Raw genomic sequence first — 13,558 nt, forward strand, 5'->3', positions numbered from 1 at the left:
TCACACTCACAAAGGGTACCGGATTTAGACTTTTAACGTTATCTCCAAGTGAGGTGATGCAAGCAGTCCCAGACACACACTGGTGGAGTTGAAAAAAAGAAGCCATTCATCATGGAACTTTAACCTTGTGTCCTCTCATCAGATCATACTTTCTGAAGTACACTGGGAATGAGAACATCTACTGCATCCTATAGCTATCTTGCAAACAGCACCATTATTTGGAATTCATATGTGGATCAAGTAAGTTACGTTGTTTAAACGTAAACAGTGTTGGCAATGGTTTGGCCTTTCAATACACTAGGAGCCGCTTCTCTCGATCTTTGAGAGGTCTTACAAGTACAGAATTATTCATAGGATCAATAGGCAATGGGAACAGTATTATTTCATCAAAATGAAAAATGCAGTTTACTTATTACTTACCAAATTAAGTTTTGCCCAGAATTCAGGTCCTTCTTCCATCTCTCTAAGGCTCGGTGGAATGTACCAAAAGCAAATATTGGCATATTCAGGCTGAGGATTAAAAAAAATTTGAGAGGTGTTTTGTTAACCTACGATTAATCTTAGAATGTAATTAAGCTCTTAGCTGCTTTCTTTAGGAGTTGTCACATGTGTATTACGTTGATAACAAATCAGAACCTGATAGAGTTAGACATTCATTCTCCTATCAATAACAGCCGATTGGGAAATTTTCTTCTCAATTGGGTGCACCTAGAAGGTGCTCTTTCCTCCAGATAAGGGATGAACACAAGATTGGGAATAAACAAAATAAAGTTTGAAGCTGCCTCAACCAAGCTCTGACCATTAGTTAGCACCTGATACACATATGTCCAGAGATGCCCTCGTTCCTCTCTCGTCAACCCTGATCCGTAACTTATTTCCTACACCACCATATCTTTCCAATAATTCCCTGCCACTTAAGGTAGCCAAAGGTGTCTTCCATTACCAGCTATACCTGACAAATGGAAAATCCCCGTTATCTGTGAGTTGATAACACACACCATACTGTGCTCTTGGCCAGGCTATGGTGCTGAAAGTCCAACCCGAGGGTTATAGGCAACATTCCTTAAGGCAAGAGCAGTATACCAGACTTAACCAGCACTGCGATGACCCCAGCCAATACTGTTTTGGGAAAAAGAACATCACCTCGACTCTTGGTTGTCACGTCTCAGCAGCAGTCTCAAGTATTGGTAAGGTTGTGAATCAGCTAGGGCGCTTGTTCAAAACAGATTCTCAGACCCTGTGCTCAGAATGCCCAGAGTCTGATATAGTCTGCCATAGAAAAGGCTGGAGAACTGGCATTTTATGAAGTATCTCAGGTGATTCTGAAATAAGTAGTGCATGGTGTACTTTTGAAAAACTCTGATCTAAAGTGGCCATAGCCCAATCATCATCTCCAGTAATCTGTTTTGGTTAAACATGGGATAAACCTTCCAGAACAGGCTTTAGTCTAGCTATTGTCACAGAGACAAAATTTTCTCCACTACACACTTGTCATAGACAATCACAGGACTTGTATTCAGTGACCAGGTGACTTGGGAAATTATGATGGGGGCTTACAAATTAGATACACAGGAGAGAGAAGTTATTTAGGGAAGATTATAGGTCATGCCTATCCACTCAGTAGCTTCCTCATTTGATTCTTAGCAGTGACAGTATTTGAAATAAATTCCATTTTTCCACACAAACACAGTTTGTAGGTAATAACCAATGTTATAATAGTTCTCAGGAGCCATCAGAATTATACTCCAGTATCACTATAAATTTTCCAAGTATTTCAGAAAGATGAAACAGCTATCATCTTATATCTTAAAATCAAGACCAGTACTATATAGAGTTCTGATTCTAGTGGATTTTAAATCACAAGTGAATGCCCAGAAACATTCCCAGCTCAATAAGATAAGTCCTTTAACCTTTGAAATTTGGAATGAGCTTATTGGATTTGACAAAAAAAAAAAAGAAAAAAAAGAAAAGAAAAAGAGCCAAAAATCTTCAAAATACAGAGTAGTTCAAAATGGAGTACTATTTAATTCAACTCAATTTCTGCAAACATTTATCATGAGACTACAATAGTCTATATACAAATTCACACAATTTATACTTGGATTTCTGATATAATTGATTTGGTTTCTCTAGGAAAGAAATGTACTGGCCTTCGAAATTCTTTACTCATTTAATGTGAATAAATCTTTTCAAAAAAGTAACTATGGTTGATTAGAAAGTAGAAGAAAAATATAGTTATTATCTGTCATTGGGTTTTAGGGATTCATGTCTTTATATCAATAATGATTTTCTTCCAGATACCATTTATGTTAGTTATCAATTTACTGTCGCTCCACTCAAATCCACACTTTGTATCCTATCAAAATGGAAGTGGACTCTATCAATATTTCTCCTTGCCATCTGGTCCAATCTTAGACTTTATCAGCAGAGGGTGCTGGAGGGACACCGAGAAGGAAGAGGTATCTCTTCCAGGTTCTGGTGTGCTAACCTCATGGATCTCCTCCAGTGTGTGTGGCTTTTTCAGCAGCACTGTTTCCCAGCCACAAGTGGACCCCCTGTAGCTTCCCCCAGGGCCACCCCCTCAGATGGCTTCACAGCAGACTGATAGGTGCCCTAAATGGCTTTTTCTAGCACACTGCCCTCAAGTGGTGCCAGCAAGGCACCTTGCTTCAGATGGCTTTTCTGGCCACCCTGTGTGTAGCTTGAGTGCGTTTCAAGATGCATCTCTGAAAATGACTTCCTCTAGCATTCCGGAAGGTGGATTCCTGGCAAAACCCAGTAGCGGGACGTCTCCGTGAATTCTCTGCCATCCACTGAGCCACACTGTGCCCTCTCCAACTATGACCGGATCTCAGCCCTGGGAGGGAGTGCCCTCTTCCCCCGGTGCTCTATCCCAGTTCTAGGAGTGTGGCCGTTTTCTACATCTGCTATTTCTGTATTTTTTAGGATTCTCTTTTTCCCTTATGAGGCAATCCCCTGTTAATAATTCTTCTTCTTCTTTTTTTTTAATATGAAATGCCTTACAAATTTGTGTGTTATCCTTGCACAGGGGTGATGCTAATTGTCTCTGTATCATTCCAATTTCAGTATATGTGCTGCTGAAGCAAGCACAATTAATTCTTTATACTGCACTTTCCCCACTTCAAATTACTGTGCAGTTTTTGTCTTCTTATTCGACCCTGACCAATACATTACTAATACATACTCATTACTTTTCATTTGCATGGCAACATCATAAATCATTTTGCAGTAGTTTTTACCTGCTACTGTATCTGCTCTGTATTTCATAAGTTAGGACCTAGACCTTTTAAATCACCTTTTAAATTTGTTTTCTTTAGTTTCTGTTTTGATATTTTTGAAGTGACATATCTATGATTCCTTTTGCCCAGTCTCTTTGAGAATGGTGTGGCTTCAGGTCTGTGGCATTTGAAAACTGGTGAAGTCCTTTTGTTTTTTTGTTTTTTAGGATTTTATTTATTTGACAGAGAGAGAGAGCACAAGCAGGGGGAGCAGCAGAGGGAGAGGGAGAAGCAGGCTTCCCGCTGAGCAGGGAGCCCAATGAGGGGTTCCATCCCAGGACCCTGGGATCATGACCTGAGCCACCCAGGCACCCCAGTGCAGTCCTTTTGACACGTCATCTGATTGGAGGAAATTTGATCTCCCATTTGGTAGAATACCTTTACTGTCATTATTTCCAAAATTATTAAGATTTGGAAAAAATATCCCTTTGAATATTCACAAGGAACATATTTGAGTTTTCCCTGTCTCTTTGCCTGTGTAGCTTGCATTTGATACAGGGACTTTCTTCAAGAAACTTCAAAGTACTAATGAGTATTTTCAGAGTAGAACTGCTCACATGCCATTTCATTCCCCCTGTATAGGAAAGCCTGACCTCTCGGGTGTCTTAGGAACACTTTAGGTCTATGTACTCTAAATCACAAAATTGAGAAGGTATAAGAAGAAATCCAAGTGTCTAGAGAAGACATGATAGTGAAGGGTACAAAAACACCTGTAGCCATGAAAGCATTGTCACCATCTTTAAAAATTCATGGAAAAGTACAGATGTGTCACTAGAGAAAAGATGGACACATTCTATCCTGGTTTTCAAAGAGAAAAAAAAAAAAACAGATATAGTCTAAGAAATAAAGCAGGTAACTTTGATGTCAATTCCAGCAAGTATTATTGAGCAAACAATATGAGACCCCTTGGGGAAATACATCAAAGGTCACCAAGATGTAGCTGGCATTCTCTAAAACCGAGTCACATTAAAAGAAATTCATCTCCTTTGCTTACAACATCCTTAGATCACAAAAATAATAATAATAAAAGACAAAGCTAGCACTAGGCATTTTAATAAGTAGAAATGCAGAATCTGTCAGGTAGAGTGAAATAATCATGTAAGTATAGAATGGAGAAAGGGGGCTTGGTGGATTTTAACTGACTTCAAGCTTTTCGATTTTAAATATCTGATTAGACTACTAAAAAATTTCAAAGGCAGCGTGAGTAGCACAAAAAGCCTGGGTTTTGCAGTCACATGGATGTGGTTTGTATCCCAAGTTCACCAGGTTTTTGCTTGGACAAGTGTTGAATACTTTAATCTTCAGCTTCCTAATCTATGAAACGGAGACCATATTGTCTACCCCACAGAGGTGGTTTGATGAGCAGAGATTATTTCCAATATTTACCACTGTATCTGGCATACAGCAGGCTCTCTATTAGCACAGTGACTATTATCTGGAGCTATTTTGGTAGAAAGAGATGTCCTTTTCAAGTGGATGAATAGCCCCATTTAAATCTGTACTAGGTGAGACACATCACTATTTTTGCATACAGTATTTGGGGGGGAATGTTAAAGAATTATAGCCTACCATAGAAAGGTAACTGAAATGTTCAATTCAATAAGCAGGATTTTCTGTGTTCTAGATACTGGACCAGACATTACGATTAGAAAAATGGCTTACACTGTATGCTTATCTCTGGGAACTCGGCAACTAGTAATGGAAATAGGTATAGGCAATTAAACTGCAATGGAATGAGAATTACAAAAGAAGAATTTTCTCATAATACAAGAAACATTTCTGGCAACAGGAACAGTGCACGTGTAAAAGCCCGTATATTCAGGGGCACGGCAAGAACTTGGAATGAATAGAGGACAAGGTGAACTGAAAAGAAGAGAAGATGGACATGGGAATGAGAGTCACTTCACGAAGGGCTTCCTCATCTGCCGTGCTTGGGAGTCTGGGCTTGATTCTAGAGGCAATGTGGAATCATGGGAGAGTTTCCATCTAGGGAGCAGATTTCATTTTAGAAAGGCCACAGTGTGGCTGCCGTGGGGAGATGCACTGGAGAGGCGTCTGAGACTGGAAGGGGATGAGTTACAAGACAGGGCAAACCTGGGAAGGGGATGAGTTACAAGACAGGGCAAACCTGAGGAGTGATAGGAGCCTGAACTGAGGCAGTGGCTTCAGGAGTGGAGGAAAGTGCCCAAGATACATTTAAGAGAAGGGGAAGGGAGATAGTGAAGACAACATCAAGATTTTTGTTTGGATCATAGTTCTAATGACTGAAAGAAGAATACGGAATTTGGGAAAAGAGAATGGCTACACTTCAGCTTTAGAAATGTTGAATTTGAGGGGCGTCTGGGTGGCACAGTTGGTTGAGTGTCCGAATCTTGGTTTCGGCTTAGGTCATGATCTCAGGGTCGTGAGATGGAGCCCCATGTCAGGCCGCCCTAAGCATGGAGTCTGCTTGAGATTCTCTCTCCCTCTGCCCTTCCCCCACCTCTAAAATAAATGATAAAAAAAAAAAATACTGAATTTGAGGTTCCTGTGGGAGTCTAACTGAAAATTTCAGGACATACCTATGTACAAAGGACTAGAGTTTAGGAGACAAGACAAGGATAGAGACATTAGTGAAGCCAATGATACCAAAGTCCTAGAAATGGATTAAACATTTCAGGGGGAGTATGTGGACACAATGAAGAACTAAAGGCAGAAGCGAGGAAAGTAATACTTAATGGGCTACACAGATGAAGAGACCTCCTTCACATACAGACTGAGAAGAAGTCACATGGAAAGGAGAAAAACTGGGCAAGAAATTCAAAGAAACCAAAACAGAAGAGCATTTCAAGAGGGAGGGAGTGGATAATGGTGTAAAATGCTACAGAAGTCCAACAAGATGAAGATTTAAGAATGTGCATTGGATTTTGCAATTAGAAGGGTGCTGTGATCTAATAAAACTAGATAAAAAGATAACTATAAATTGCAATATGCTTGATACATATGAATAGTAGGGGTCAACAAGTAATAGAATATGAATAATTAGAGCTCCAGGGAAGAGGACTAGGCTGTGAATTATCTGACACAGGAAGTGTTCAGGAAGAGGTTGACTTCCTGTTATGGTTACTGTCAAGAGAGGTTTCCTGCCTTGAGCAGGAAGGTGACTAGATGTCCTTGAAGATCCTTGATAACCTGGCAAGGCTATGAAACCTAAATAACTCTTCCTAATGTAGAACTCAGGAAGAGAAAACAAAAACTTGAATAATTAAGACTCTCCCGAGAGATCAAAATAAAATATGTGAATGACAGTATACAAATGAATATACCTCTAGGAAAACATCTGTTAGATCTTAGTTCCCACACAGAAAAACAAAGAGATGATATTCAGGGCCCTATGAATAATGCAGAATTCATTTGAAATGATAACTTTCAATCATCTTCAAGAAGATATGCATTATTTTTGCTCTTTTCAGGATAAGATACTCTGTTTTGTTGTGTTCATTTCCTGTTTTCAATATTCCACTTAACATTCTATCTGCTAAAAAGTGAATGAAAATATATATTCTTTATATATATAATATAAATAAAATTTTACATGTACAAAAATATAGAAATATGTGTATATATAATTATAGACTTTCATTTTTCCTAAACTGAAAGGCTCAGTTTCACAGACTATAATCAAATCTCTCTTAAGTATGCATTAGAGTTATATTTAATCAATCCAAAGTAAGCATTTGTTAACAAAAAGGATAAATGCCTTGACACTTACATATAAGATTCAAGGTCTAAATTTACATTATTTCTCCAAATGGAGCACAGAGAAGAGAGGCAAATGCAGATCACATACAAAAACTCTTGTAAGTAGGAATTCTGGAGTACCACTGAGAAAGCCACCTTCACTGCTTTGGGGCCATCTGGCTCCCATAGATAAAATATCCAGGGCAGAAGGCTGCCTAACGATGAAAACCCACCTTAACTTGCATAACAAGGATGTCAATGTTTGCAATTCCCTAAAGATGATGGTGCGAGTTTCCTCCCTTCACTTTTAAGCTTTTAGGAAGAATATATAAATAACTTCTAAAACAGTTCATCTTTCTTTCATCACTTTTTCTTTCAGCTCTATCAAAAGATTGCAGTTCCAAGGTGTACAGCACTTTCCATAAGCACCATGGCTCCCACAGCCAGAGAAATAAAGAAAGCAATTCAGACTTGTAAAAACAGAGGGAAACTCAACCTCAGGGAAATAAAGAAGGCAACTCAAACTCAAGAAAATTTAAAAAGTCACTCAGACTCAAACTCCAGGCAATCCTATAGCTGTTGTTTTACCCCTACATGCTGAAGCGTGCAGCTCTTAAAAATACACACGTTTTGGGAGACTGGGTGGCTCAGTTGGTTAAGCTACTGCCTTCGGCTCAGGTCATGATCCTGGAGTCCCGGGATCGCATCCCGCATCGGGCTCCCTATTCAGCAGGGAGTCTGCTTCTCCCTCTGACCCTCCCCCTCTCCTGCTCTCTGTCTCTCATTCTCTCTCAAATAAATAAATAATATCTTAAAAAAAAATACACACGTTTTCTTGGGTAGTCATAATGCCGTTGTCATACCTAACAAAATTATCAGTAATTCCCAACAGCCAGTTTCACTATAGAAATTTCCCAACTATTTCAAAACCTACTTTTTACAATTGCTCAAACTAGGATTCCAATAGCTCCATGTGTTGCATGTGGTTAGTGGGTCTCTTCTGTCTCTTTGAACCCAGAATGATCATCACTCCCCCCTCCTTAATTTTTCTTCACACCACCTGTTGAAGAAACCAGGTCAGCTGTCCTGCAGAATGTCCTACACTCTAAATTCATCTTTTTGCTTCTTTGGGGTGTTACCAGAAAGTCACTTAAATATGGATTCTCTTGTTATCTTTGCAAGTTCCTTCATGTCCCTATTTTTCAGGAACTTTGGACTCTTTTGTAGATAGTGGTGGAAGGACCGTCATCATATCTCACCTGGGCCACAGCAACAGCATCCCAATTGGTTTAAATTACCCTTTCCTTGGCCTCCCTTTACCTCCTCCCACCCCATTCCTCTCTTCCCAGGCATCTTTAGCATGATCTTTTAAAATGGAATTCAGGGGGTGCCTGGGTGGCTCAGACAGTTAAGCATCCAACTCTTGAGTCTCAGGGTCCTGAGACCAAGCCCCGTGTTGGGCTCCACAGTGGGCATGGAACCTACATAAGATTCTCTCTCTGCCCCTTCTCTCACTCTCTCCCTCTTAAAAAAAAAATAAAATAAAGTTTAAAAGTAAGTAAGTAAGTAAATAAATAAATAAATAAAAGAAATTCAGACTCCTGTCTGCATAACATTTCTCCAATGATTACACATGGAATAAGAGCCAAAACCAGGACCTACCCGACTCCACCTGCTCTGGTCTTTGCCCACCTCTCCACCTGCATCACCACTTGCACCCCTGCCTCTTGCCTAATATATCTTCTTCCGGTTCCTCAAACACATAGAACTCTTTTCAGCTGGAAGCCCCATAGAACTCTTTTCAGCTGGAAGCCTTTGTAGTTGTTTATTGATCCTATCTAGGACGCCTTTCCCTCAGATATCCGCATGGCATGTTGTTTACCATCAATCAGGTCTCACCTCAAAGACAACCTCAGAGGGCCCTACCTGGACACCCCAAATGAAACAGGCCACCCCCCACCACCCACATCATCATTCCAGCATTCCACCCTTATTTTTATTATAGAACTTGCCACATCTGTAACTCTTTATTTGTATACTAGGTTCTCTCTCATGAACCTGCTTTATTGTTTTCTTAACACATCTCACTACCTGATGTTTGCTAGGTATTAATTTGCTTCTTTACTGCCCGTCACTTGCCATTTGAGGATAAGCACCACCAGAGCAGGGAATTTCCCTGTCTTACACCTGAAGTGCCTAGAACTATACCTGGCACATAGTAATTGCTCAATAAATCTTGCTGCATAAAAGAATGCCAAAAGTTAGCCAGATTGCTTACATATGAAAAGATTCCCAGGTTGTAATCTCTAGGTGATTTTTACATTAGGTTAAAAATTGCTATATAATATATGCTATAAGAAGATCTAAGAGAACATCCCACACTTCATATTTCTTAAAAACCAGAATTAAATAAGATTCTTCATAATTTCTAACCATATATTTTAGGGAAAAAAAAACAGTTTTTTTCCTCTATCTTTGCAACCATTTTGTGTCTTATACATAGCAAACAGTCCAACCACAAAATGACTTATTTTCCCATTGCTCCAAAGCTAATACACTCTCCTTATTTTATAAAAAGAGAAAACTCTATGCATCATTGTACATTCACTTAATTGATTTTTCATATGCAGGCACCACTATTGCATAGTTGAATATTCACAGTACAATCATCATGCAATTTATATATTTATTCAGTATTATCCTTGGTAATTATTATTGAGCACTTTAATTTTCAATACTAAAAGGCAAGTGTGTTCTTTGCAAATCCAACAAAGGCAAAATACTCACTAATAGAGTAAATTAACATAATGGACTCCATGAATTAAGCTAATGACTTGTTTCTAAGTCTGCAACACAAAAACCAATGAAATATAACAGATTAGAAAATTGCCACCTTCATCACTGTTGACTGACAAAATCACGAGCACAATTCCATAATCACTTACTTCCAGCAATAACTTGAATCCTTCTCTTTTCTTGATTTCTTCTACGAGGTACCTAAAAATGAAAGACAAATAATATTTATAATCTGGCATCTAACAATTCCATGAACACGAGTGACACACAAAAACACCGTTATTTCAAAATGCAGAGACAGGATTAGAAATACAGGCTTAGAAATAAAGAAGGGCAGGGGAAAAGGGATAAACATGGATTTAGACAGATATCCCTGAACCTACTGCAGACCCCTGGGGCCCGAGTAAAAAGGTTCATCTTTTGGATGAGGTGACGTTTATCTCTCATATTAGCATCAGACTTTAACCCCAGTATGAAAACCACCTAGACTGGAGATACATCTCTGGCCATGTGGGTTTCACATTCATATTCTAGATGGGGATTTAGCACAGTTACTTAAATTACCTAGCTGGCTTTTGGTGTAGAGTCCTACCTGTAAGCTCATTTAAGATCAAGGAAGCTCAACATCGTTTTTTCCAAGGCCAGGACAGAGGGAAAAAGGACTGATCATTAGTATCATGTTAAAAGTAAGTGGGCTGTAGCCACTGACAGAATGTCTAAGAAGTCCTCTCCAATGTCAGGGAGAAAAGAACTATCATGCCATAAGCAAAGGGCACGGATACAGGAGATGCAGAATATGACCAAAAAAAGGTGAAAATGACTTTGAGAACATAGAGTAAATCAACATGGACACCTCTTCCCTGGGATCGGTTATTGTCTATATAAAAAGAGGAGCCTTTCGAAATAATTGTCCTTAAAAACTAGTGATTTGATTATGAGTCTTGAAAAGTTCATAACCCTTGACCCAGTATCTCAGATTTGGGGGTAAAATGTAAGGAAGTGATCAGGGGCATTGACAAAAATGTACTTGCCAGAATATTTATTGTGATTTTATATGTAACAGCAAAAGAAACAAACAAACAAAAAACATAACACCCAAGAATGAAGATTGGCTTTGAAAATTATGGTCCATTCATCATATGGAATTATGGTATAATTATCTGGAAGGGGCACCTAAGTGGCTCAGTTGGTTGAGCATCTGATTTTTGATTATAGCTTAGGTCATGATTTCAGGGTAGCAGGATCAAGCCCCGCGCCAGGCTCCACACTCAGCACAGAGTCTACTTGAGATCCCTCTCTCTGTGTCTCCCTCTACCCCTCCTCCCTCTAAAAAAGAAAATAAAAATAAATCTTTTTAAAAAAGCAATTATATGGAATATGATCATATCACTAAACCACATATATTAAATTAATATTTAAAGACAACAAAAATGTTTCTTGGGCCTCAATTCCAAGAAAACTGAAATAACACAATCTGCTTTTCTAATCTCAAACATTGTTTCAAAAGAATTAAGTAAAACCATGCATATATGTAATTTTACCTAAATTTATGTGTACACATGTGTGCATGTATTTCACACAAAATAACCAGAAACAAGGTTAAAAATCCAGAAATTGGCAAATGGTAAGATAAAATGTATTATAGCAACACAACATAATATGACATAGCTATTAAAAAAAATGAATTACATCTACTTCAATTAAACCACAGGGATGCTCGTGATGTATTAGCAAGAGATGAAAGCAAGGTACTGAGAAATGTCAATAATATGATTTCTCTTTTTAAGAAATTATCAAAAAGAAAGCAGAAGTAATTCCTATCCCTATATCCATATATATATATATATATATTTCCCCCCCACGGAATAAAGAATGGAAGGGTACACAATAAATTGTTAGTGTTTACCGGGGGGAGGAACAAACAATGCAATGGGGTAGTTACTAATTCTTTTTATATTTCTTTGCAAAGTTTCATAGATGTGGTTACTTGTGTACTTTTTGAAAGGGAACTTAAAAAAGACAAATGTAAAGCACAAACATAATAGACAGACAGATACAATCTCTATTGGTACAAGGAAAGCTTGTGAACCATACTTTTTTCAAGCTTCTCAGACACAAATGTATATAGGAAATCTGTGAACTCCAAAGCAATACTACACTTCATCCTGAGGAAGCCTACACTAATCCTGGACACCACGACGCTATGGAAAAGCTTTGCATCTCCAGAAGTCCTGGGACTGATTCTAGAAGATTCTAATTGCACAGCTCATCAACTTTGTGACTAGGCAAGTTCCTTAGCTTCCCCAGCCTGCCTCAGTTTCCTCCTGTCTGCAATGGAGATGTGGGACTAGGTGGGTAAAATCCTTCCCTAACAGATGATGACTGTAGGAAACTTGCACGAAAGTCTCAATTTAAGCTATTTCTGTCAAACTGGCTAAAACTGCTCCCAAGAGAAAGGTGTCCTAAAACAGAGCTGGATCATTTCAGTTAAAACTCTGCTTTTTGCTAACCATGGGGACCTGGGCTTTGTGTCAGGGCCACTGTCCCCACTGTAGCCACTCTCAGAGCCCAGAGTGTTAACACTCCAACTGAGTTGAGAGTAGATGTGGTTTGGGTGAAGGGTTGCTATTACAACCATAATAAGAGGCTCACACGGGAGTCCCCCAACTATGCTCTATGCCAACTCATGTTCATAGGTCTCCCACATAAAAGAGCTCAATTGCCAAATAAATGTGAGCTATGCTAGGCATGCCAATTAGATTACTTTTATCTACAATTAGAAGGGCACTTGGCTTAACTCATAAAGACATTTATTGAACTGGTTGGATGGTTCAATGCTGTCATCAAGAACCAGGCATTTTCTATCATTTCAAGATGTGTGCCATATTCCATGCATCATGGCCTTCCACGAGTGTCCAAGAAGGAGGAGAGGGGGCTGGAGCAAAAGCATTTCCTCTTCCTTTCTCTCTACTGAGGTAAGAATATTTTCCCCAGAAGCCTTCAAAGACTTCTTCCTCTATCTTCTTGACTGAGGCTGAGTCATATATTTACGCCTAAACTCACTACAGGCAGTGGAGATTGGCTGAGACCAATGTTCCCAGCTATACTATTGCCACCTAAATAAAATCAAGGTTCTCTTAGCAAGAAAAAGAGGGAGAATGGTTGTTGGCTGAACAATAAACAGTATCTGCATGTTAAAAATATTAAAAACAAAGTGAAAAAGGTTTCCATATTACAGGCCCCCTCAGGAACACTATATCTCCGAGAGAGGAATAACAGAGTAGTTAGCCTTTCCAAACATATTTGACCATGGAAACGTTTTTTGGAAGAACATTCATTAAGATCTTCTGGAAGTCTATTATCCCACAGAGGGCAGTTTCAGAGATGCTAGTTGGGAGAAGTGCTTCTTCAATAGGGTATCTTCCCCTCTTCTTAAATAAAAGTTTAAGTGAAAGGAATTTTGGGGAAGGAATCCAAATAAGGTTTGAGTCACTTCTGCCTGCATTCATAGGGATGATTTTTTCCTCACAATTTTTCTTTTCAATACATGGAAGCCGACTTAAGATAAAATACATTTCAGGGGGAAAAAAAAAAAAAAAAAACAACTCTTCTTATCTGATGCAAACCAGAAAAGGATGTACATTGAGTTTGGGGATATAATGCAGGAACCAGAAACCACTTCTACCAAAAGGCATCCAGGTAAATGGGTTCAAAAAATAACAATAGCTTATAAAACTCATCAC

General features: G+C 38.9%; 1 protein-coding gene and 1 non-coding gene across 2 annotated transcripts in view; both read right to left on the bottom strand.

The window, feature by feature from the left end:
• GADL1 (glutamate decarboxylase like 1) overlaps nt 1-13,558 on the bottom strand; it is a 163,243-nt gene that overhangs the window by 60,167 nt on the left and 89,518 nt on the right. Inside the window, exons 13-14 of the mRNA XM_045903926.3 lie at nt 9,965-10,016; nt 421-510 (exon numbers count right to left, since the gene is read on the bottom strand). Of these exons, the coding sequence (XP_045759882.1) occupies nt 421-510; nt 9,965-10,016 (142 nt within the window). The remainder of the gene's footprint in view (nt 1-420; nt 511-9,964; nt 10,017-13,558) is intronic.
• LOC123834980 (U6 spliceosomal RNA) lies at nt 3,005-3,111 on the bottom strand. The gene has a single exon (XR_006788554.1). It is a non-coding gene; the product is annotated as a U6 spliceosomal RNA (small nuclear RNA).

This window comes from Mirounga angustirostris, unplaced genomic scaffold (genome assembly GCF_029215605.1).
Source record: "Mirounga angustirostris isolate CCGP_5_RB_7025 unplaced genomic scaffold, mMirAng1.0.hap1 SCAF_1, whole genome shotgun sequence".
Taxonomy (NCBI): domain Eukaryota; kingdom Metazoa; phylum Chordata; class Mammalia; order Carnivora; family Phocidae; genus Mirounga; species Mirounga angustirostris.